Source organism: Musca domestica, unplaced genomic scaffold, assembly GCF_030504385.1.
Source record: "Musca domestica strain aabys unplaced genomic scaffold, Musca_domestica.polishedcontigs.V.1.1 72, whole genome shotgun sequence".
Taxonomy (NCBI): Eukaryota; Metazoa; Arthropoda; class Insecta; order Diptera; family Muscidae; genus Musca; species Musca domestica.
The window spans coordinates 1,304,217-1,330,176 of NW_026712388.1; the positions used below are offsets into that span (position 1 = coordinate 1,304,217).

The window sequence follows — 25,960 nt, forward strand, 5'->3', positions numbered from 1 at the left end:
GAAAAATATGTTTTTAAGGATAAATGGATCTATGAACGTAGATTTTTGGATTTTTGAAGGGCAAAAAGATTATATATACACGTAATTTGTTTAAATATCTGTTCAAGAGACCTACAAAATTTTTTCACGGACAAAACAATTCATGATCCTGGATATTTTGAACAATACTTTTTCAAAGACCAATCAAGGATTGAACAAGGATATTTATTTTGGAAAATATGTTTCCATGAAATTCCAATGTGAATTTTTGGTAAACATTTGAATAAATGTTGATTTTTTGGAAAGATGTTGAATGACCGAGTGAGCTAAACGAATTTTAAGAATATTTTTTAAAGACCAGAAGACTTGTGTAATTTCTTTATTTTAAAAATAATTCATTAGAGTGAATTTTATGACAAATATAATATATAATATAACGACCAAACAGAGTGGATTTGTTTGAAAAAAAAATTTTTAAGGACCAAACATTGCAGAAACCCGATTTTTTTTCTTTAAACTAATCGATTTTCAAAACCTCTTTGCGAGGATTTTTGAAAAATATTTTTCAAGGACCAAAGGATTTTTTTAATATTTTTAAGGACCTATGTTTGTGGTTTCTTTTGAAAACTACTTAAAGGACCTATAATTTAAAAAAAAAAGATTCTTCATGGACCTATGAGGGGGGATTTTTTGAAAAACTGTTTTTTTTTTAATTGTAGACATTAAGGATATTTCTGCCTACACAGCAATTAACTCGATTTTTATAGACTTGAAGTTATTTTTTAGGAACTATCTGAGCTGCAATCTGGTTATTATTGGGGCATTTGTAAATATGTCTTTCAGGGACTATATGAACTACAATCTAAGCTTTCAAAAATTATTTTTCAAGACATTATTCAAGCATTTTAGGCTAAATCTCAGATTTTTAAAATAAAGTCTTGTTAAATATGACCTGCGCAGAAAAGGCGCACTTTAAAAAAAAATATTTTATGAAAACGGACCACAATGCTGGTCTTCTTTAAATATAAAGCATTGAGTAGGAGATTTATGGATAGAAGACGTTTAAATGGCTTTCTATAGCTATAATATTGTTAACAGGTCATTTAGGGATAGAGTAGCCTACTAAGGATTTCGGTTATTATTTTTTTTAATCAGTTCTCAGTTATTTGAAGTAGAACTTAAAAAAGCTATCTATATTGAATATAGTCACAAATGAAAAGTAGAGAACCAAAACCGTAATGAGAAGAAGAGAAAATGAGAAAGTGGTATGTATGAATGTACGTGTTTTTAGTGACAGTGAATTTTTAGTGAAAATGAAGTTTAACACAAAATACGGATGAAAACTTAGAAATAATATATATAAAAAATAGAAAAAAAATTTTGAATAAAATTTAAAAATTATTTTAAAATTAATAAGAAGAAAAACAAAATCATACATACGAATACAACAAGTAGAGGATAATGGCAAATTGGTATGCGTACATGATATCGTTTCATCGTAGTTGATCAATTTTCTAAAGGCATTCATTTTCAGGGATAATGTTGTTGAGGAGGAAGATGATGATGATGATTTATTGGATTTGGTGGAACGTAATGTTGAGGTCTTATTGCAATCATTGATTGCCATAGCCGTCATCAGGTTGGTTATGGTGGAATTAGTGGTGGCTGTGGTGGTGTGGTTGTTGCAATTTATATTGTTGGTGTTGTTTGTGGTGTTGTCTAACAATGAGGCATTGATGACAGTATTTGTGGACAGTATGGATGTGGTAAATGATGATGTATTGCTGATATAGTGTTCATCAAGCATCTCACCTGCTGGCAGCCTTTCATCTCCATCTTTGGCAGCTATTAATGATACACACGCACACACACAAAAACACAAGCATAATTTTGGGCGTTTTTTTTTGGCATTACATAAAAAAACGGGAGATACAATCAAATTTCAAATGATGATTTGAATACAATTTTGGGCGTAATTTGATTTCATTTAGCAATTAAAAGCATTTTGTAAAGCAGCATGTATGAGTATATGAGAAAAAAAGAGAGAGAGACAAGATTATGGTAATTATGATTAATTTGCGGAATACAATTTTTTGGATGGTTATATAATACAAATGTCTTAAATGTATTAAAAATAAATGAAGAAAATTATTAAATTTTCCATTGTGTGTACCACTTCCGGAAATTTATATCCCTCCTTGTTATGAAAAGTTAATCTTGTGTTCTTAAAAATTTCAATAGCTAGCATTGAACTATGTGAGGTTAGGTTTCAAGCAGCCGCACCCCATTTATTATTAGTTTTTAAGCAATTTTCTTAGGGTTCAATTAGTTTGGAAATTCCTGGCTGCAAAGGTTTTAGTGAGATTTTTATGTGAATTATGCTATGCTTTCATTGCTGCATTCAAAACCTGGGAAATTTGGAAAAAATCTTTTTTCGGAACTTACGTTTCATTTGTATGAAATTCAAATTATCAATTGATCTCAAAACCGCAGCATCATCCAGCGTCAAGTCTACAATGGGGGATACTCTTGGTGCAGCATTGGTAACTTCTTGGTGCCAGGTCATGTCGGTGTTGGCAACACGATTTATTAGCATTGAACCAACCTGGAATGAGAAGAAATAAAAAAATAAATAAATATTATTAAAAATCGTATTTATTGGGGTAGTTCGAAGATTTATAACCTATACTATCACGGAATTTCATATTCTTAAAATCCCTCGACAACATTTTATACCATAAAAATAGGAAAACAAGTAAAAAAGCAGCTAAGTTCGACCGGGTCGAACTTTTTATACCCTCCACAATTTGGAAGGAACCTGCAAATTAAAAAAAAAAACACTTAATGGAAAACAGTTGCATTGGGACCATACGATGACGTGGACCTGCTTAGAATTTTTTTGTCATATGCTGTAGTAGCCATTACGAACTTCAAATACGAAATTTGAAACAGTTCAAGTGAATAATGTCGATAAAATCATTAAAATATCGAATATCGGGCGGTATTGTTAAAAGGGGGGGGGGGAGTATAGTAAAACGTGAACTTGCATAGGAAATTATTTTCATAGGTTGTAGTACCCATTACGGACTTTAAATACGAAATGTGTTACAATTCCGGAGAATAAAGTGGCTAGAATCATGAAAATGCCGAGTATCGGGAGGTACCGTCATATGGGGGCTATACGAAGACGTGGACCTGCATACAAGAATTTTTGTCATAGTACCCATTACGAACTTTAAACATGAAATTTGAAATGATTCCGGTAAATAATGTCGCCAAAATCATGAAAATACCGAATATCGGGAGGTACCGTTGTATGGAGGCTATACGTAAACGTGGATCGACATGGCCCATTTACGAAATTAACCTGCCTACTGGTAAAATATGCATGTATGCAAAATTTTAGCCTTCTATCTCAATTCGTTCGAAAGACAGCGTGATTACAACAGACAGACGGTCATCGCTAGATCGTCTTAGAATTTAACGCTGATCCAGAATATATATATATATATATACGTTGTGGGGTCTATTATGAATATTTCGAGGAGTTCAAATGGAATGACAAAGCTGATATACCCTCCATACAGAGTGAGATGAAAAAACTGCAACAAACTTCAGACTGTTGTCATTTCTAAGCCACTTTTCCGACAGCTTTTAAAATTATTCCAGTAACAGCTCATTATATTGTTTACAAGCGTACAAGAGCATTTTGGTGAGAATTTTCAAGAAAAAAAATTATTCGTGATGGAATTCAAGCGTGATAGTGTGACTTCTTTGTATTTGGCAGGAAAACCACAAGTGGCTATCGTTAGAGCACTTCAGCATTTAAATGTGAATAAATCTTTTGCGTCTCGTACCATCGCTCGTTATCGTGATACTGGTAGCGTAGCCCGACGTCAAGGAAGTGGACGGAATAAAACAGCAACATCAGCAGAAATGGTTCGAAAAGTGGAAAAGCGACTTGATCGAAATCCACGTCGCAGTGGCCGAAAAATGGATCGCGGGCTGAACTTATGGCAATATTCGATTCGGCAAATATTGAAAAATGAGCTCGGGTTAAAGCCATTGAAATTCCAAAAAGTGCAAGAACTTACACCGCAACAGAAAGAAAATAGACTCAAAAGAGCTAAAGAGTTGCTTTGCTTGACCGAAAGTAGTGAACTGCCGAATTTCGTTTTCTCCGATGAGAAAACTTTCGTTGTCCAGCAGTTTGTTTTAAGAGGTCTGCTGAAAATGTACACCTTCGCTTGGACACCAGAACTCAAGCCCCGGCCATGGTGATTGTGTGGGCCGCCATAACAGCCGAGGGTCGCTCTTCACTCATATTAATCGACCGGCATCAGAAAAACAGGACTCAGCACCATCGCACTCAGCACGCGCCACCCAAGAATGGTTACAAAATGAGGTTCCTCGCTTTTTTTTTCAGCTCACAATGGCCACCAAAATCTCTGGATACCAATCCATTGGACTATTGTGTCTGGAGTATTTTGGAAAGCAAGGTTGGCACTGACAAATACCAAAGTGTCGATCACCTGAAGCAAGCGCTTCGCCGGGAATGAACCAAAATACCGCAGAGCAACATTCAAGCAGCGTGTGATGGTTTCATTGCCCGTTTGAAGGCCATAATTCATGACAAAGGTGACCAATTCGAACAAATCTAAATCTAAATCTAAACGTATTTTGAAAATTTGATGCTATTTCCGACATTTGTTGCTTTCATTCAATAAAATTTAAAAAAAAAATGTAAAAATTATGGCGTTTGGCTTTGTTGCAGTTTTTATCCCCTATCTGCCCCTTGGTGGGTGTAGTATCAGAAGGGGTTCGCAGATATATATCATCTCCACAACAGATCATGTGTTAGAAAAAATGTCGGTATGTGTGATATCTGAAAAGATATTGGATGCTTATTTCGTGTTTTATGAGCATTTTCTAATTCAAAATTTGGAATCCTTTTGTGGGGAAGGTACCAGAAGGAGTGGACGGATACGTACCATCTTCACAGCAGATCTTGTGTTAATAGAAATAATGGGACGTGTGAAATATGAAGAGAATCATATTCTTATTTTGGATTTTATAATCGCTTCTGTTATTCAACTTTTTGAGCCTTTGTGGGGAAGGTACAGGAGGAATGGTTCGATTTCTACAGTCTTTACAACAGATCTTGTGTTGATAGAAATTTTGAATTGTTCCGAGTCTAAGTGTAAACGGATATTATTTCGTGTTTTATGAGCTTCATGGATATCCAGCAAAGTTTAAAAAATAATTGCCAAATAATTGATGTGTCGTCCCAAGTTTGTTTCAGGACCTTCAGTTATATATAATTTAATATTTTTGAAAAAATGAATTGCTATTTTTCATAGCATTTTTTTAAATTGATCGGGATTTTCACACAGGGAATTATTTCACCTACAACACTTAAAATAGAAACCAAAACTCGTAAAACTTACCTGCAAGAATGCAGCACTATCAGTCTCTTTTAAGGCCTCAATGCAGAATTGGATAAGCCCTGTGGTCTGTTGCAGTTTACCGGTGCAATTTGATTGTTGATCCTAAAATTTAATAAAAAATAATAATTTAATAATTTATTATTTTGTCAAATTAAATTCTATTTCATTTTTTTATCAAAATTTTATTTTAATTATCTCTTTACCTTTAATATTCTTATTTTCGTCTCCTTATCCATGCGTATGGCCTCTAATAAATATTCACGGCGATCATGTATGGCTTGGATGAGGGCCTCACATTGGGCAGTGACCAGTCTTTCGAATTCTATGCAGGATTCCTGAAAACATACAATTAAATAAATATTAAAAAATTCCATTAAAATTAAATGCAGAAAAAAATTAAATGAAAATGCATTGCATTTTTCTCCCATGGAAAGAGAAACGTCCGGCAAAGGACATCAAAGGCAAACAGAAAGACTGCTTTAACAAATTAAATATAATTTCACATAGAAGTCACAAAGAACAAAACTAAAAAACTACAAGTGGTAGTAAGGAAAAAGGACTTGAAGAAAATTGCAAGGAAATATAAACCAGACGCCTTTACTTCCACTTCCTTGGCCGAAGTTGACTTGCAAGTTTCTTTTTTTTTTCTTTTATTGTGATTTTTCTTTGCCCAGGTAGAAAAAGGAAAAATACCTGTACCGCTCTCCCTTTGTCTTCATTTAAACTATAAAAAGTTCATAAACATTAAGTGTAATTTGTCTGGACCCAAAGAGCGGTTCGCCGGCTCGTTGCAGCGCAGGAGAAAATTCAAAAACAAATGTATAGTGGGATTTTAAGATTTCTTACAAACAATTTATGTTGTTTGTTCTTTTCGTCGTCGTTGTTGTTGTTATTTTTGCATTATTATACTTGTTGTTTGTACTTAACGTTCTTTGACTAATTTCTGGGATTTGCTGGATTGTTTTTTGAAGGTGGGAGGTTTTAATTCTTTTTGCATTGCATGGAGGGTGGAAAAGGTACTGTGGACTGCTAAACTATTCAGTACTCTATTTCAAATTAATTATTATTAATTTTATATTAACTTTTCTATAGAAGGGGTCGCATTATATTCTATAGCTGAAGTAAAAACTCTACATTTTGAGTCAGACTTGTTGCGTAGGCTATCACATGCCTCTGCGTTTTGGAAATCCGTAATAAAGGGGACGAAAAGCACTTAAATTTGAACACTTTGTACTGAATTGTGAAATTTAGAATTCGAGTCACTGATGGAGTGGAGGATAGATGTAACAAAGAGTATTTGGAAATATGAACTTTAAAAATTTCAATACTTTGCATTGAATTATGAAATTTAGAATGAGACTCACTGATGAAGTGATAGATGTACCAAAGGATATTTGGAAATTCGAACTTTAAGGTTACCAAAAGTTCTAAAATGTTACGGATAGACCTACAACCTTCATTTTTGGTATGAGAATAAAGGTTGGAAGGTTAATTTGATATATGAAGGTGGTTTTGGGAAAGTGTACTAAGTGTGTGAACAGTACCAAATGGTACAAAATTCTGAACAATTTGGTTTATGAAGCTGAAATTTTGTATAGGGGATCCCTGTTATTGGTAGGTTTATCATAAAGAGAAGGTTTTGGAAATGTGTACTATTAGTGTCCAAAAAGTACTAAATCGTACCATATGTGGTACAATTTGGTATTGGGTGAAGGGATAGGGCTTGAAATCTGAAATTTGCTATTAAAATCGAGGTTACTGTTTAGCCTGAACATATGGAGATGGTTTCGGAAATGTGTACTAAAATTGTACGAAAAGTTCTAAATCGTATGTGTTACAATTTGGTATGGGGGAAAAGGGGTAGGGTTGGAAATCAGAAATTTGCTATTAAAATCGGGGTTAGTGTTTAGCCTGAACATATGGAGATGGTTTCGAAAATGTATACTATAATTGTACGAAAAGTACCAAATCGTACCATATTTGGTACAAGATGGTATTGGGTGAAGGGATAGGGCTTGAAATCTGAAATTTGCTATTAAATCGAAGTTAAAATATAGCCTGTACATATGAAGGTGGTGTCGGAAATGTGAACTATAATTTTACGAAAAATACTCAATCGTACCGAAAGTACTTATTAGAAAAGTACTTATTAGTACTAAATTTGGTATTGGGTGATGGGATAGAGCTGGAATTCTGAAATTTGATATGTATGTCACTGATTTGATAGAGATAAAATTCTGAAATATGATATTTAGATAGCTGTTGGTATCAGAGGTTGAGATTTGAAGATAGGTTTGGAATTGCGTACTATAGTTGTTCGAAAAGTACTAAATTGAACCAATTTAAGCATTGGTTAAAGGGATGGGGCTGAAACCGTGAAGATTTACATTGCGATAACCGTTGATGTCTTAAATTAAACGAAAAGTACTAATTGTTACTAAATCGGGTATTGGGTCAAGAGATAGAGCTGGAATCTGGAAATTTGATATTGAGGTCCCTGTTGGTAACTGGAATTGAGATTTGGAGGTGGTATTGCAAATCGGTCTATAATTGTACGAAAAGTAGTAAATATTACTAATTTTGGATCTCTGTGGGTGTCAAAGGCGGAGAGATGTAGATTGTTTGGGATATGCGTACTAAAAGTTAATAAATTTGGTATTGGGTGAAGAGATAGAACTGAAATTCGGAAATTTTATATTAAGGCTGCTTTTGGCTTCTGGGGTTTGCGATTTTTATACATGCATTTATCTGTAACATGGAGAAGGAAGCGAGGAGTATCTTCATAGAATTACATTCTGAGTCCATTTATGCATGTCAGTCTGTCTGTCCGTCCGTCTTTCCGAGTATTTTTGTAAACAAAATGCAGGTCGCATTTATTATCCGATTGAGATGAAATTTTCCAACTAATATTTTTTTTTTGGCCCAAGGACAAACCCTTCTGAAATTGGTGAGAATCGATTTAAATTTTGATATAGCCCCCATATATATCTTCAACCGATTTCGGGTTAATTGTGCACCAAATGGTCAATATTAGTCCAAATGACATGTATTTGGGCACATCCGATCGAATTCAGTTTAGAAGTAAGTACATCAAATTTGGTGAAAATCGGTTCAGATGTAGCGATTTGGTGTTGAAGTCCCTCACGTGCGTAATATGCACTCCACAAGACTAATATTTGGTACCAGATATAAGATACAGCCCAGAAATGCCTTTGTCAAAATCTATCGAGATCGGATCAGATTTGGATATAGCACCCATATATTTCTATATCACATATCAAGTTTATTGTGCACCAAATGGCTAATTTTAGTCCGAATAGACTGAATTTTCGCAACTCCGACTGAATTCATCCTAGAAATAAGTGCATTAAATTCGGTTAAGATATACCTATAACTCCAATATTTATGTTTCATCCGATTTGGTCCTTTACATGCGTTATATGCATTCAACAACAATAATATTTGATACCGGACATCATATACAGCTCGAAAATACCTGTGCGAAAGTTTATCCAGATCGGTTCAGATTTTAGTTACTTTCGATATACATCTTGATCCAATTTTACGATTATTATTCACCATATATGTAATATCAGCCCAAATATAATCTACTTCGCATAAATTCCCAATATTAACTTTTTTGTTACGAGAGCTCTACTAAATAAACATAACTGTGTAGGGTATCATATAGTCGACTTTTGACCTTTCCTTACTAGTTTTTTTTTTTTTTCAATAAAAGGATATGGTTTGGAGCTCAGTGAGTGAGTTTTGATTTATTTTTATATTAAAACATGCTGATTCTCATTTTTTTTTTTTTTTGAAGAACTGCTATTTTTTTTCTTTGACCTCAGTAAAGGTTTGCAATTAATTTATATAAAAAAGGGCTTTTCCTAGAAAAAAATCGGAATATTTAATTTTTTTTCTATAAATAATATTCCGCTTTCTTCATAATTATAAAAGTACACCGTAGTTCTCCAGTGTCCACATATGAACAGAATTTTTTTTAGCGGTTTTCATATGACCACCACTGTTCCGTATTTTTCTTCTTCCCAACTCAATAACAAAAACCCGAGTGAAAATGTGGACGGAAAGAAATATCCTTTAGAAAAACTCCATGTAAATATCTTTGAAAAATTACATCTGCTTTATAATGGGATTTTCAATGGCCAACAATCCTTCTGTTCCGCTGTTTTTTCGTTTTTTTTTTTCTCTTTTGCATGCCTACCCAACTTCATTCGCACAGTCAACATTTACTTAATTAAGATATTAAGTTTTGTAAAACTTTATTATTTTAAGCTTAACCAAAATACAAAAAAATATATATATATATATTTAAGTCTGTTTTCATTGCTATGCCTTGGGGAGAGAGCAAACAAAAAAGAAATGCAAAAAAGGAATATAATATTCAACATTTGCCTTGGGTTCGTTTCTGCCACAGAAAAGCGGGAAAGAGGGAAGACAACGCATGCCTGCCTCTGAAGTATTAAATCTTTTTTTTTCTGCCCAGTTTAGCCTGAGGGGGCTTTCATTTTCTTTGACTTTTGAGAAGCGATTTTTTTTTGCCTTCCTTACTTTATGACAACTCCAGCAACAATTTTTGGTTGCTGGTCGCCGGGGCGAAAAAAAAAAAACAAAATATATTTTTATGTGCTAAAAAGTGTGTGAAGAAAAAATTACAAAAAAAAATATTTTTTTTTGACTTACCGTTACTTTGTCACTCATTCCTTTTAGCCGCTGTATAAACTCTGTTGTGGAGCGTGCCTTTTCTGACAATTGTTGCAGATTGTGTGAAAGTTCCGTCTGTAAAAGAAGATAAGAAAAGAACCATGAAAAAAAAAAGAAGTGCGACATTAGTGACAAATTACATACCGGAGCAGAGAAAGAGAACAGAAATATGTAAAGAAAGTTTTTGAAATTGTCAGACACACACACATACAAATACATACACAGCAAAAACCAAATCATATAAGGTTTTTTTGTTGCCCTTCCTGATTCCGTAGCGAAAAGAGAAAAAAACGGTCCAGGAACAGATAATGGTTCACAGTATTTTTATGAAGTGTAAAAATAGCGTATAAATGGATATTAAACGAACAACAATAACAGCAACAACAAAAAGCCAGTAAAAAAAGGCAACAACATTTGCATGGCATTTGGGGTAAAAGATGTTCTGGGGCTCCTGGTGCGCTGTGAATCATGGACGAACAGGCCAGCAGCGGTATGGTGTCTTAGTAACATCATCATCGTCATTCTCAGCATCAGCATGATTCGCAATGTCCCCATGAACATTTGTTTAACCACAGCAAGTTCAGTGTTATTATCATCATCACATTTGTTATAACCAAATATCCTGGGTTTTCCATTTACATACACAAACATAAAAACCTACCTACATACAATCATATAGCGCCCCATTCATTGCGGCCATGATACAGCAAGAGAGATAAAAGAGCGAGCGGATATCAAAAATCGAGCTGTGTGTCCCCCCGCAAAAAAAACTTTTGCGGCCAAATATAACGGAAATAAAATGTTGATGAATGAGGAGAATGGCGCAAAAAATTTGTTTTATGCCCGCAAACTATAAAAATATAATCGAAATTATACAAATAAAAGGAGAAATATTAAAGCAAAATAAAAAAAATGTCATCTATAATAAATGACAGGAGGCCCATGATACTGCCACCGGTACTTCGACAATTGGGAGATATAAATGGAAAATCCATTATGTTTTTAAAAATTTAATATTATTTTATGGAGTTTAAAATTGTAATGAAATAAGAGGGCATGATGGGAGTTAAATGAATTTAATAAATATGTATGGAATCAATTTTAGATGGTCCATTAAATGTCTTTATGGAAATCAATTACTTAGAATAATTTTTTTAATATACTATTACAATCTTAATGACTTCGAACGAATTATTAAATAAAAAAATGCACAAATTATTCTGTAACAATCCTCAGCTCAGATATTACTTAAAATATTATTTTAGAAAAAATCACGAAAATTATTAAAGAATTTAAAAATCGAATCACATATTCTCAATATATATTCAGGAACCCACGCCTCGTGGCCCTGTGTGGAATATCTCGCAAAACGACAATAACTGAAAAAGTCCACAATTATAGATCGGCATGACCTTGTAAAAATATTATATCACAATTAGCTTAACTAATTTAATAATCTATGATTACTGTAGTCAAAAAAGAAAAAAATAATAATAATACTAATTATAGCTATATACCCCTTCCTAGACATTTTAAAAAGCCCAAGATTAGAAATCCATTTCCCATCAAACATATAACTGGAAAGTTTTTAACTAATTTTTTTATGGACTATTGGTTCTATTATCACGGATCTTTAAAGAATTATTCTGGTGGTATTTTGAATTTATAGTCTTTTAAAAAATTTTCGATGGATTTTGTTGCTGTAATATTATATCCTTTTCCAAAGAATTATTCTCGAGGACTTTTGAAGCTATAACTGTGGATTTTTAAATATTTTTTCGAGGACTATCAGAGGAGATTTTTAAAGAATTTTTCTTGTGGTCTTTTGAAGTTGTAATTGTGAATTTTTAATGAATTATTTCTAGAACTAATGGTCCTATGGTCGTTATAGTCGTGGTCTCATAAGGATTTTTCTCGAAGTTTTTTGGAGCTACAATCGTGGATTTTTAAAAATCATTTCGAGGACTATCAGAGCAATAATAGTCGATCTTTTAAAGAATTATTCTCGAAGTCTTTCGGAGTTATATACGTGGTTTAATAAAAACAAATTCTCGATATCCTTTTGAGCTTTAATCATGGATTTCTCAACCATTATTTTGAGGACTATCAGGCATAAAATCATGGAATTTTCCAAAAATTACTTCAAGGACTAATGCATCCAAATTCGTGCTTTTTCAAGTACTAAAGGCTATCAGACCCATAATCCTGGATTATTTGAACATAATCCTGGATATTATTTGGAGGACCATCATACCTATTATAGTGCATCTTTAGAGAATTATTTAGAGGACTGTCAGTCAGTCTTTGTAAAAAATATTAACTAAATTTTGAACAAAGCCAAACGCCATAAATTTTCATTTTTTTTTAATTTTATTGAAAAAAAGCAAAAAAAAAAATGTCGGAAATAGCATCAAATGTTAGAATAGGCTTAAGCTCGTTCGAATTGGTCACCTTTGGCACGAATTATGGCCTTCAAACTGCCAATGAAACGTCACACGCTGCCCGAATGTTGCTCTGCGGTATTTTGGCCCATTTCCGGCGAAGCGCTTGCTTGAGGTGATCGAAACTTTAGTATTTTTTAGTGCCAATCTTGCTTTCCCCAAATACTCCAGCCACAATAGTCCAACGGATTGGTATTCGGAGATTTTGGTGGCCATTGTGCACTGGAAATGAAGCGAGGAACCTCATTTTGTAACCATTCTTGGGTGGCGCGTGCTCAGTGCGATGGTGCTGAGTCCTGTTGGAATGTCCAAGGCCTGCGGCCAAAAGGTTGCGTGTCCAAGGCTTCAATACATCCTCCAGAATACTTTCGCGATAATATTAAGTATTTATTCTGATACAACGGTCGATTAATACACGCGGAGTGCGACCATCGGCTGTTATGGCGGCCCACACCATCACCATGGCCGGCGCTTATATTTTGGTGGCCAACCGAAGGTGCACATTTTCAGCTGACATCTTTGGCAAGTAAACACGATCATTTTGTTTGTTTACAAACTGCTGAACAACGAATATTTTCTCATCGGAGAAAACTAAATTAGGCAGCTCACCCCTTTCGGCCAAGCGAAGTGACTCATTAGCTCTTTTGAGTCTACGTTCTTTCTATTGCGGTGTAAGTTCTTGCACTTTTTTAAATTTCAATGGCTTTATCCCGAGCTCATTTTTAATTATTTGCCGAATGGAATATTGCAATATTTCAGCTCACGAGCCATTTTTCGGCCACTGCGACGCGGGTTTCGATCAAGTCGCTTCTTTACTTTTCGAACCATTTCTGCAGATGTTTCCGTTTTCTTCCGTCCACTTTTTTTGACGTCGAGCTACGCTACCAGTATCACGGTAACGAGCGATGGTACGAGACACAAAAGATTTATTCACATTTAAGTGCTGGAGTGCTCTAACGATAGCCACTTGTGGTTTGCCAGCCAAATATAAAGAAATCGCACTATCACGCTTGTATTCCATCAGGAATAACTCTTTTTTTGGAAAATTCTCACCAAAATACTTTTGTACGCATGTAAACAATATAATGAACTGTCACTGGAATAATTTTAACAGCTGTCGGACGAGTGGCTTAGAAATGACGGCAGCCTGAAGTTGGTTGCAGGTTTTTCATCTAACAAACAATCTTGAAAAAATTCACTTATTTTAAAGCCCTTGATAATGTTTTCCAAAACAATGCACAAAAATGAACGCCCTAGTGTGTTAGTAGTCCTTGAAATATTTATTCTTAAAATACCACATAGCTGATGTCCTTAATAATATGCATTTAAATAATATAGTCCTTATATCTATAATAAAAATAATAATATAAAAAATAAAACAAGCAAGCCAAAGGTTGATTTTATAAAAACAACAATAAAGAGATTAAGTCTGACCATTTTGCAACAATATATTAAAAAAAAATTAGTTTTGCCTTATCTTTTAAAAAATATTTTTTTGAAAATTCCAGTTTCGGAAAACACTTGAAAAAATAATGTATAAAAGACAAACGTTTCTGATAATTCTTAAATAAAAATGTAATTTAAAATATCCACGTTTTTAGGAACATTTAGTTCTTGGCAAAAATAATTACAAAATTAAATGATCATGGTCTGTTGGATCTTAAAACAAATTTAGAAAAATATAAATTATTTCAAAACTTTGCAATTATCCTTAATTTCTTTTAAATCAATAATTGTGGCCCTTCAGGAAAGAATCCACGAATATAGCAGAGTAAGTCTGGTTATGCTGTAATTAAAAATCTACGACTTTACCTCCCTTTATCCTTGAAATAAAGTATTCGCAACCCTTTCAAATTGCACCCCTCCCATAATGTATCTTGTTCATTAATAAGGCTTTTGAAGTCAACCGCTTTAAAAATGGAACACAAAAAAAATTCCCATTAATCCCTTAAACTTCTTGCGGTTTCGTACATTAATTTTCTTTGCTTTCTGGTACAAACTTGTTAAAGAAACGAAAAAAAATTCTAGAGAATTTTTCTTGCCATCGTGTGCTTAATTTAACTTTACAATTAAGAAATTAACTCCAGAGGGGAGTTTGCAGCAGATTTAGCAACTGTGACATCAGCAACTTCTATAAATTAATTTCATTCATTTTGTGTCTGTTGCCGTTTTTATTATTGTTGTCATTCAACGATATCTGCATCTAAGAGGGCATATTTCAACAACAAGTCGTTTGTCTTGGAAGACAGCAGTCCTGGTTGATGTCACAGCAACAGCAGAAGCGGCAACAACAACATCATCAGCAGCAGCATTAAAACTTCCTTTTCGTTGCATCTCAGGAATGGCGTAGTAAAATTATAGCATCATTATAAACAATGACAATATCTCTTCATCTCTCGCTCTCTCTCTCTCTCTGTCATTCTCGGTATGCTGTTGGCAGCCGGTTAGAGGAAGAGTAAAATAGTTTACTAACTGAAATTAAAACAATATGTTGCCATAAGTAAACTTTTAGTTGTTGCAGTTATTGTAAAATATTGTTGTTGTTGTTGCTGCTGCTGTTGTACGTCTTATTATTGCCAAGATAACGCTCGGAAGCAACATTGCCTTTATTATGGTCTTGAACTGAAGTCAAAGTTAGGGTTATGAACAGAAAGTGTTGGCAATGTTGAATGCGAGTTAGACTTGTTGCTGATGCAGGAGTGATAGACACAGAGGCTGGCTAATAGACAGCAAGGTAGCTTCGGGTAAGTACACACATATGATACTGTTTATATTTTCGAGAGATAGAAGGTCCTTCACAGGTCTTCTGTATGTGGAAGGTTTTCTAAAGAACTTTTTTTAGTCCTTCAAGATACATACAAGACTTTCTGCAGGACTTTTAAGGATAAAAGGCCCTACCACGAAATTCATAGAAAATTAAAGAATATACAGGGTGCGATTAAAAAACTGCAACCAATTTCAGACTGCTGTCATTTCTAAGCCACTCGTCCGACAGCTGTTAAAATTATTCCAGTGAAAGCTCATTATATTGTTTACAAGTGTACAAAAGCATCTTGTTGAGAATTTTCCAAAAAAAAAGAGTTATTCCTGATGGAATACAAGCGTGATAGTGCGATTTCTTTATATTTGGCTGGAAAACCACAAGTGGCTATCGTTAGAGCACTCCAGCATTTAAATGTTAATAAATCTTTTGTGTCTCGTACCATCGCTCGTTACCGTGATACTGGTAGCGTAGCCCGGCCTCAAGGAAGTGGACGGAAGAAAACAGCAAAATCAGCAGTAATGTTTCGAAAAGTAAAGAAGCGACTTGATCGAAAACCGCGTCGCAGTGGTCGAAAAATGGCTCGTGAGCTGAACATATCGCAATATTACATTTGGAAAATATTAAAAAATGAGCTCGGGGTAAAGCCATTTAAATTCCAAAAAGTGCAAGAACTTACAAAGCAATTGAAAGAAAATATACTCAAAAGAGCTAAAGAGTTGCTTCGCTTGGCCGAAAGTGGTTAACTGCCAAATTTGGTTCTCTCCAATGAGAAAACATTCGTTGTTCAGCAGTTTGTAAACAAACAAAATGTGCACCTTCGGTTGGCCACCAGAACTCAAATGCCGGCCATGGTGATGGTGTGGGCTGTCATCAGAATAAATGCCGAAAATTATGGCGAAAATATTCTTAGGCATGGCAATATTTTGGCCGCAGACCTCGGAGATTCCAACAGGACTTAACACCGTCGTACTCGGCACGCGCAACCCAAAAATGGTTACAAAATGAGTTTCCTCGCTTCATTTCCAGCAAACAATGGCCACCAAAATCTTCGGATACCAATCCGTTGAACTATTGTGTCTGGAGTATTTTTGGGAAGCAAGGTTGGCACTAAAAAATACCAAAGTGTCGATCACTTCAAGCAAGCGCTTCGCCGGGAATGGGCCAAAATACCACAGAGCTACAAACAAACAAACTGAAATAATGTACGATTTTAACCCTAAAGTGTTTTTTTTTTTAATATTTCTGAATTCTTGGTGTTTGGGCAAGATTTAGACTTTTGATGTCTTCTAGGATCTATAGTAGAATTTTATGTCAAATAAAATTGTGGATCATGCTTAAGAGTAGTTTTTATAAATATTTTGAAAAAAAAGACAAAAATGACCCATTTGCCGACTCGCTTGAGGGTTAAAATTGTCAACTAAAATTGTCTTCATATTATTATCTATAATATTTCTGATGACACACAATGCCTATAATGTAAGAAAGTCTTAGTCTGAAAATTTCAAAAAATTCAAAAAGTGGTAAATTTTCGCTCCCCATTTTGGTTACTTTGCGATATAAACTTTCAAAACGTCAACCGTACTATTTCTAGCTCTACTTTCATTGTCGGCAGGATTTTCCTCTTAACTATTAATAGCATTGAATTTTGTGTAAAATTGTTACTATATTTTTAAAAAAGCATTTTACTTATACCATTTTCCAAATTAACCTTACATCTTCTCAACTTGTTCCCCATTTGCCAGAAAGACAAAGTTTTCGAATGCATATGTGCATACGCAGACAGACATTAAGAGAGCCAGCAAGCCATTCAGCCAGAGCAGGCCGCCTGGTGCCATTGTGTCTGCGATTATTATCTCAATATAGTTACTCATGGTAAAATGTCTGGGATACATAGATACGCGATTAGCTGCTTCTTTTGCCAGCTTTGCCTGCTGATGCAAACTGCTGTTGCTGCTGCTGATGATGATGATGCACACGATGAGACTTAATATTCTTTACTTTTAGTTTGTCTTAAGAAAAGCGGAGAGCAAACTCTGGTGAATTCATTCGTATTCAGCAGAGTTTGTTGTTTTTATTGCAAATTTAATTTATGCCTGATATGCAAAATTCTATCAAGGAAAAGCTAACAAAAATCGTGTAGTCATTTAAAGTGTTTTGTTTCACTTTCGTGCTTCACATGCACACAACGTCCTTGGCTCAAGGTGGAGAAATTAATGGGCAATGATAATTTTAATGAATTCCTAAAAAATAAATAAAATAAAATAAATAAATCGATGTTACTGAATTCACAGGAAAAGTATATCCAATATCAGATATTTTACAGGAACGTTTAAACTATAAACGTGGGGTTTTAGAAATATTTATTCAATTAAATTTTGGTTGTTTTTATATGGATTTTCTAAAGACAATTTCGGAATCATTTGTTGTTAAAAAAAAGATTTCAATCGTTATTTTTTTCAAAGAAGTTTTTTTTTCCATCGTGTTTTCGTTTTTTACAAAATGTTCAATCAAAATTGTTTATGAAAATTCTGACAATCGTATTTTGTTTTAAGAAGAAATTTTAAATTTTGAAATGCGTTTCTTGAAAGTTATGAAAATTAAAAAAAAAAATTCAATTGTGGATTTCTTAATTTTGAATTTTTTTTTACCCCCTGGTAAACATTACCATCGTTCTCCACTAATAAACAAACGTTGTTTTTATAAAAACAACAATAAAGGGATAAAGCCAGACCATTTTGCAACAAGATTATTTTTTTTTTTTTTTTTTCAAATTCAGACTTGTAAATTTTTTAACAATTGTTTTTCAAGATTGGAAACAATGAATTCCATTCTTTGGAGACTTTTAGTGAAATTTAATGAAGAAGAATTTTGTCTTTGACGTCATATTTCTATAATGTTGATTTGTAGGATAATCTTGCATAAACTCATATAAATTACGGCTTTATCCTTAAAATATGTGTTAATAAATAAGCATTCCTGGCGTTTGGGAAAGATTTAGATTTTTAATATTTTCTAGGACCTATAATAGAATTTTATGACACACAAATTTTTAAAATATGTTGACTTGTTACGATCTCTTTTAAAGGGCCTTTTAACTGAATTTTAAAAATAGATCATTTTTCATTTTTAAGAACATTTTTCAAAAAATTAAGAAAATCAGCATAAGTCGATTTAGCCAAGTCCGTCCGTCTGAGATGCATTTAAGGCGAGTATAGTTTTTGGTGTTTAAAATGGGGTATACAGGTTCACATTATGATGTAACCCTCATATAACCGTACCGACAGATTTCACTTGTTTTGTTGGTTTCAGTCATGTTTTTGAACACAATTTGCTGTAAATTAGAAGTTTATATTTCTAATATGTAAGAATTAATTTTGCAAAGAACTGTCCATGTGTAGGTATAGTCCACATATAACTGTACCCCCGATATTCGGTATTTTGTTGATTTGTGTCACATTTTCCTATTGTATCAAATGTGATATTTAAAGTTCGTAATGGATAGCCTCTATGTAACGGTACTTTCCTTTATTTGGTATTTTCGGTATAAGCACCACTCTCGCTGACAGATAATTGAATAAGAAGAACCACGTTTTTGTATAGCTTCGTATATGTTTAGCTGATATTCAGAATTTTAGAAAATGTTCAATTTTTCTCCATTAAAGGGTATTAAAGGTTCGGTCTGGCCGAACTTTGTTACATTTTTTAATAAAAGTAGTTTATTAGATTGAAAGTCCGTGGGTCTCATCATTGAAACTTTGCAGATCTTCTCATAAGAGGTCAATAAATCTTTTCGCAAAAACAGGAAATTTGTTATATTAAGAAATCCGCATCTTCACTCTCTTATTGTTAATAGAAGAAAATTAAATTAAATTTCTGTTGATAATCTTGTCGTAGTTAAAGACCTTCAAATTTTTCCCAAGGAGGACATGTAAATGCTATTCTCCACAGTCGACCAGTAGAATATCGTATCTCCAAATCTCTTGGATACCTGTTTTTTTTTCATAAAATGCCTGTCAAAGTTCTTCTCTTTATAGAAGACCCATGATTAGCCTTCTCTCAATACAAGACCCACAGTTTGCCGTCACTAGGTCTTTTTCCCGATTGAAGAGCTTTTGAAAGTTTTATTTGAATAGACAAGTGTTCTGTGAACCGAAACCATATGTAACTTTTTCTTCCAAAAGAAGAATTCTTTAGAAGAACAGTCTATAGAAGACGTCTGAAGGGACTTTGTACATTGGGGACCTTCAAAGAATTTCTGTCCAAATTAGACATCTATATGACCATTAACCAAAATTGGAGCATATTAATCTTCCGTCTGCAGAAACTTTCAAGGTAGGCCCGTACATGGTCATCTGTCTTCAAAATTATAATAATAATACGGGAGGTCTTCTCTTAATAGAACTCATACCAAATGTCTTCTCTCTGCAAAAGGCTTGGAGATGCTTTGTAGAACATATTCTGTCAATAGATGACCTGCAGAGGTCTTTTTTTCAATGAAAGATTGTTGGAAGCCTCCATGCCATAAAATCTCTCTAGGCCTGACAGTCATAAAAGGGCTGCAGATTGCCTTCTCTGAATAGAACCCCTTTTAAGTTTATTCTCTCCATAGAAAAACTTATAGAAATCTTTCGGCTATCTATTGAACACCTCCAGAAGAACATGTTTTATATAGCACCAGTTGAATGTCATTGCTCCATACAAGTCTTCTGTTCATAGCAGACCACCATCTCTATAAAAGTCATGTCGAAGGTCCCCTCCTCATGGTTGGAAGAGTTGTATAACTTATTCCCACTATAGAGGACATATCACAGGCATTTTCTTTTTATAAATAAAAACTAAAGGCAAAATGTGTGTAATTTCTCATTTGTCTCAGAAATCTAGAGTTATAGTTAATCTTAAATATCTCTCAGGGCTTCATAGGTTCTTCAAGATATACTTGTTGAGCTTTTTTTATACTAGGGATATTTTCCATAATTGTAACCTTTTTCAACCTTTTAGTATGATTGGTTCTAAATATTAATAAGTTATTATGCCAATATGAAATGTAATCAATATTATTAACCTTATAAAAAAATCCCTGTAATGAGCCAAATTATATTTTTACAGGTCTAGCTGTTTTCCAATTAACCAGAGAGGCTAAACAAATTTCAGGAACTCATTTTTACTTTCTCTGTTTACCCTAACTTGTTAATTTTATTTATTAACCACCACACCCATTTTACTCAAATTCTATTATTACCATTCATTTTTAATTAATGCAAAAAAGGCAATTCCGAAATTAACAAAATATTGTGAATGCCAATGACATACAAAAGGGGTGGCTTCTGAGCATGAAAAAAAACGCAGAGCTAAAAAAAACTCCATCTCAATGAAATTCAATCCCTTGAGGGATTTTTCTGTGAATACAAGGGCCGGGCTAATGTTGTTAAATCAAAAGACCAAAACAAGCGGAGATAAAACACAAACTCGCTGAGTTATTTTAACACATTTATCAAAATATGTATAAATGCCATGATGTGGATGAGTTTTATTAGATTTCACTTCGAATGCAATGGTCCACACAAAGAAAATTCTTCTTTTTTCTAATGCCAAATGTCTGCTATGAATTGATAAGATGGGCAAAAAAACTGAAAGCTTTTATTGGGCTTTTGCTTGGTTCATCTTCTTTTTTTCTCTCTAAAATAAAAAACACATAAATCTCCATGTAAAAGGAGATGACACCCCATGGTTGAATAGAAAGGAGAGAAGAAAAAAAGTCAAGCAAACAGCGAAATATGAATTTATATGATTGTACCGATGTTATATATGCAAAGACAAAAAAGAAGAACAGGACAATAAGGAAGGAAATAGCCAATAAAAGGATTTTCATTATAATAAACAAACAATGGCCAGGAGAGAGAAGGGGAGGGGAGAAATAAACAAACGTAATATTCTTTTGAAATTGTTAGCAAATTAACTTTGAAAACAATACCAAAAACAGGGAAGGACACCATCTTCCTCTTCTCTTTTTGGTTTTTTATTTATTTTAAGATGAGCAGAAAAAACCCAACTCCATCCACAATAAAGATGAAGATATGAAAAGCAATAAACATTTAAGTACTTTATTGTGTCATTTTGTATCCTTTTCTGCCCAGACACATAAAACATTTTTTCTTCATCTCTCCTTTTGGGTTACGAACAAAAGGGGCTTAGATGTTGGGAAAAAATGCTAAAAAGGATAAACCCTAAAGAAAACCACAAGATTTGCAAAATAAATATACATTTTGTCTTGGTTAGTCATAAATTAAATGAAGATGTATGAGACAGGCGAGGGGGAAACATATGCTCAAGTGACTCTCTCTTAGCTATTTGTCCTTGTAGTCTCTGGCCATCATTTCGAGATGATAAATAGTATAATTCCATTTGGTCACAAGGAGTTTTTTCAGCCAAACAAAGGCTTATTATAATATTTAAAATGCAATCAAAAGAGACAGATAAACATATTTTAGATTTAAATTATTCTATTAAATTAGGGAAACTGTTTTGGTTTTGGAAGTCAAGAAGAGACTATTTGATATGTCAAAAGCGTAATTTGTGTCTGAATTTCATTGATATTTTGATGGTAGCTTTCAAGATTCTTCAATTTAGACGAAGACCACAAAGATATTTCTTAAATTTAATTGGGTTTAAAAGAAGAAAGGGAATTTTGAAAGCCCTTAGAGAAGAGAAGAAATTTTGAAAGCTCTCTAAAGATTTCTTAAGTTCGATTGAATGTAAAAGAAGAAAGGGAGTTTTGAAAGCCCTTTAAAGAAGGGAAGGAACTTTGTATGCCCTCTTAAGCCATAAAGTCCAATCGAGGTATTTTATAAACATAACACTCTTGTCTGCAATAGGTAGAAAAGTCTATCTTCAGATATGAGAAATTATGAAGATACAGATAGGAAGGTAAAAGGAAATTTATAGACGAAATGTTATTCGAATAAACGTTTTAGGGTCTCCTACACGTAGAAGACCGTTTATAGGTATTTTTCAGAGAGAATAATTTCGGAAGGTATTGTCCACACAGAAACCATTTTGAATGGCTTCCACACTCACTATAGATGTTAATATAACAAAATAATAATTTTGAACCCAAATGGAGGGTATAAGCTTATCCCTTTCCCACCTTTTTTTCTAAATGTTCAGATTAAGATTCCTTGAAATTCTCGCATTTCCGATTTATAGCCTCTTCGGCGATATAACTGGTAAAGGTACAAGGATTATTTTGAGTAAAAAATGGAACCTTCAAGAAGCTAGTCAAAAAGGGGGCCATTTTTAAAAATATAGGCAAACTCTACAATTAAACATGATCGTAGCAAGTCAAAATATTCCACGAATTTTCTTCTCATAAAATTCTACTACAATATTTATTGCCTCTTCGGCAATATTACTGGTAAAAGTACGAGGATTATTTTGATTATAAAATTAAAACCTCAAGCGGTACAAAAAATGGTTATTTTGGTCCTTTTTTCTAAATTTATTTAATTACAGCAAAATTCTCAATCTTAGAATACAGCAAGAGTCTCAATCTTAGAACACAGTAAAAGTCTCAATCTTACCAAAAAGCCAGGAGTTCAAAAATGTTGTACTTCCTGAGAGTTAATGGAAAATACTCTCTCAAAGCAAAATTATAGAAGTATGTCGTCAAAGACAAAAATAACCCTCATTAAATTTTATTTTGAGTCTCTGACGAACAGAATTTTGTATCCGTATATATTCTGCCAAAATTTCATTCATTTTGGTTTATAAAAAATACATTTTTAAGAACCATTTTTACAAGAAAAAAAATTAAAAATTATAAACATCTATAAAAAAGGCATCTAAGGACAGCAGTCCTCTCTTAGAGAGTCTACTATACGCAAAATACCTTTTGAAAGCCTTCTTCTCGAAGAAGACCTTTTTAGGACTTTTATAGGTCTTCCATACGGAGAAACCCTTTTAAAAGAGTTTTGTACGAACTTGTAAGAATTTTGAAGGCCTGACAATACCTTGTGAAGGTATTTTATACATTGAAGACCGATTGAAGGTATTTTATACAGAAAAGAACATTTAAAGGGTCTTCTTCCATAAACTTCCACACATACCTTGTGAAGGACTTCTATATACACAGAAGACGTTTTGAAGTTCTTTTATACAGAGAAGACCTTGTGAAGGTCTTCTATATAGGGAAAACCTTGTAAAGGTCTTCCATATACAGAAGACCTTGTGAAGGTCTTCCTATGCAGAGAAAACCTTGTAAAGGTCTTCTATGCAGAAAATAACTTGTGAAGGACTTCTATATAGAGAAGACCTTGTGAAGTTCTTCTATACAGATAGACCGTTTGAGCGTCTTCTATACAGAAGACTTTTTGAAAATCGTCTATAGAGAGAAATTCTTTTGAGGGTTTTCCATATAGAGAAGACCTGTTGAGGGTCTTGCATATAGACTTTTTAAAACCTTTCATATAGAGAAGACGTTCTGAAGACCTTCCATATAGAGAATACTTTTTGAGGGTCTTCTATATAGAGAAGACCTTTTGACGGTATTTTATACATAGCATACTTTTTTGAGGTCTTCAATGCAGAGGAAACACTTTCAAGGTCTTCTATATGGATAAGACTCTTTGAAGGTAGAAGACGGTTTGAAGGTCTTCTGTACGGTTTCCAGATCTTCTATACGAAGAAGACCTTCTGGGGATAATTCTTTACGGGTTTCTAAAAACCTTTTGTATTTTAGACAAAATAATATTTAGACAAATAAGCTATTATTTTTGAAGTAGAGCCTTTGAAGGTCCTCTATACATAGACGATATTTTCCAGACCTTCTTTACATAATTGCAGGCTCTTTTATACAGAGTAGACGGACTTATGGTTTTCAAAATCAAAATCGAGAATACGATTGGAAAATTCCTTTCATCGAAAAGTCCGTTTTTTTGTTGAAGGAACATTTTGAAAATTTTAAATGTCGTATTTTCGACTATCTACCCCTAAAGTATACTGTGGTTCTTGTCGCCTTTGTCATTTTCCTAGAGTTTTTGTTTATCCTTCAAACGATTCTATTTTTTATTCCATTTAGAATAATACAACTTCCTTTTTTTTTTGAAAAATTACTAATTTTCTTTAAAAATCTCCCCCGGGGTGGATTTAAAACCAGAACCATTTCGACTCCACTGATCCCTGGTTTCTTCTATTTTTATATTATCTCCCAGCAACAAAGTGTAGTCCAGGATTAGCATAAACAAATGATGGTACATTTGCCAAACAACAAAACCACGACAACACAGATGTTGTCTGAATGGCTGCCTCGCATGTTGGCTGACTGAGTAACTCCCAGCCAGTCAGCCTCGGTTTGGTTTGGTCCATGTTCGAAAGCATGCAAAATATGCCAAATGTGTTTTATGCAAAATTTAATAAATTCATCAAAATGTTAAACATTTTCCCCCGCACACACACACACACACCCGTCCCCTTTCTCATCTGCTAGAATCAGCCGTGAATCCCATTTGGGGGAGGTGGTGTGGTGGTAAAACGAAAAACAAAACGTTTTGCTCAGTGAACTTCAGGAATATTTAAAGAAGGAAATGTTAACATTGAACATGACAGGAAATGTAATTGTACAACGCCCGCCTGCACAAACATACGCACAGACACACACACACACTCGTTCGCTCTCTTAAATAGACAAGACAATGTGGCAGTAAATATTGGGAGGCTTAGTGGCCCACCATCGGCCATACACGCTTTCGCCAATGCTGGAGTGGCAAACATCAAACATACAAACGGCATCCAAACAAACAAATGATGTACGACGATTTAGTAGTACTTGGGAGACGAAGATGACGACGGGGACGACGGGGACGACGACAACAACAACGACATGGCAACAATGTTTGTTGCTGCTGCAGGGCAACATTATTATTGTAATTATACAATTCAATGTTGTTAGCAACACTTTTACATTCACTAACTGCCTGCCAGTCAGCCAAGGTTGGAGATGGCTGACTGACTGGCTGGCTGTATGTCTGTCTGTCGGTTTGATGATTTCTGGAATGTGGGGAAGCCACTTCTGTTGCTACTGCCATTGTCCTGTTAAGGATCAACAACGCCCACTCGCCATAGAACATCAGAGCATGGCTTGTAATGATGGCCGAATCATGCATTGTTCTTCTTTTACACTTTCTAACCCCCCTGACTTTCCCCTTTCCAGGAATTTCAAGTTTAAGGTTAGGCAGGCATGCTGGCCAGGAAGAAAGCAAAAGGATGTTATTGCACTTGAGGCCTCATGAATAGAATACCCACGGATGGAGTGATGTACTTACTCTCACTCTTACTCTCTCCCTCTCTTTTTCTCTCCCCCTTGCCTTTCTCTCTATTCATTGTCTAGCCCAGTATGAGATATTAGCCTTAAGCTATTGTTGTTGTTGCCGTTCCTGATGTTATTGCCACGGCTGATGAGGGAACTGAGGCTGTGATGTTGATGTTAATGTTGTTATTGTTGTTTATTTGTTGTCGCTAAGGTACAGTGGTGGTGATACTCCTGGCAAACAGCAAACAACATAATTTAAATGGTCATAATCACTCGATGGCGAAGTAGACATCCATGACCA

The 25,960-nt window shown here is 34.1% G+C and overlaps 1 protein-coding gene across 2 annotated transcripts in view; it reads right to left on the reverse strand.

Annotated features, from left to right (window-relative positions):
- Positions 1 to 25,960, reverse strand: part of LOC101889686 (E3 ubiquitin-protein ligase TRIM9) — a 500,815-nt gene that overhangs the window by 25,059 nt on the left and 449,796 nt on the right. Inside the window, exons 5-9 of one of the 2 annotated variants that reach the window (XM_059130288.1) lie at positions 10,131 to 10,226; positions 5,630 to 5,761; positions 5,427 to 5,528; positions 2,425 to 2,584; positions 1,792 to 1,824 (exon numbers count right to left, since the gene is read on the reverse strand). In XM_059130288.1, coding sequence (XP_058986271.1) covers positions 1,792 to 1,824; positions 2,425 to 2,584; positions 5,427 to 5,528; positions 5,630 to 5,761; positions 10,131 to 10,226 — 523 coding nt within the window. The remainder of the gene's footprint in view (positions 1 to 1,791; positions 1,825 to 2,424; positions 2,585 to 5,426; positions 5,529 to 5,629; positions 5,762 to 10,130; positions 10,227 to 25,960) is intronic. The other variant, XM_059130289.1, reaches the window with a different exon arrangement.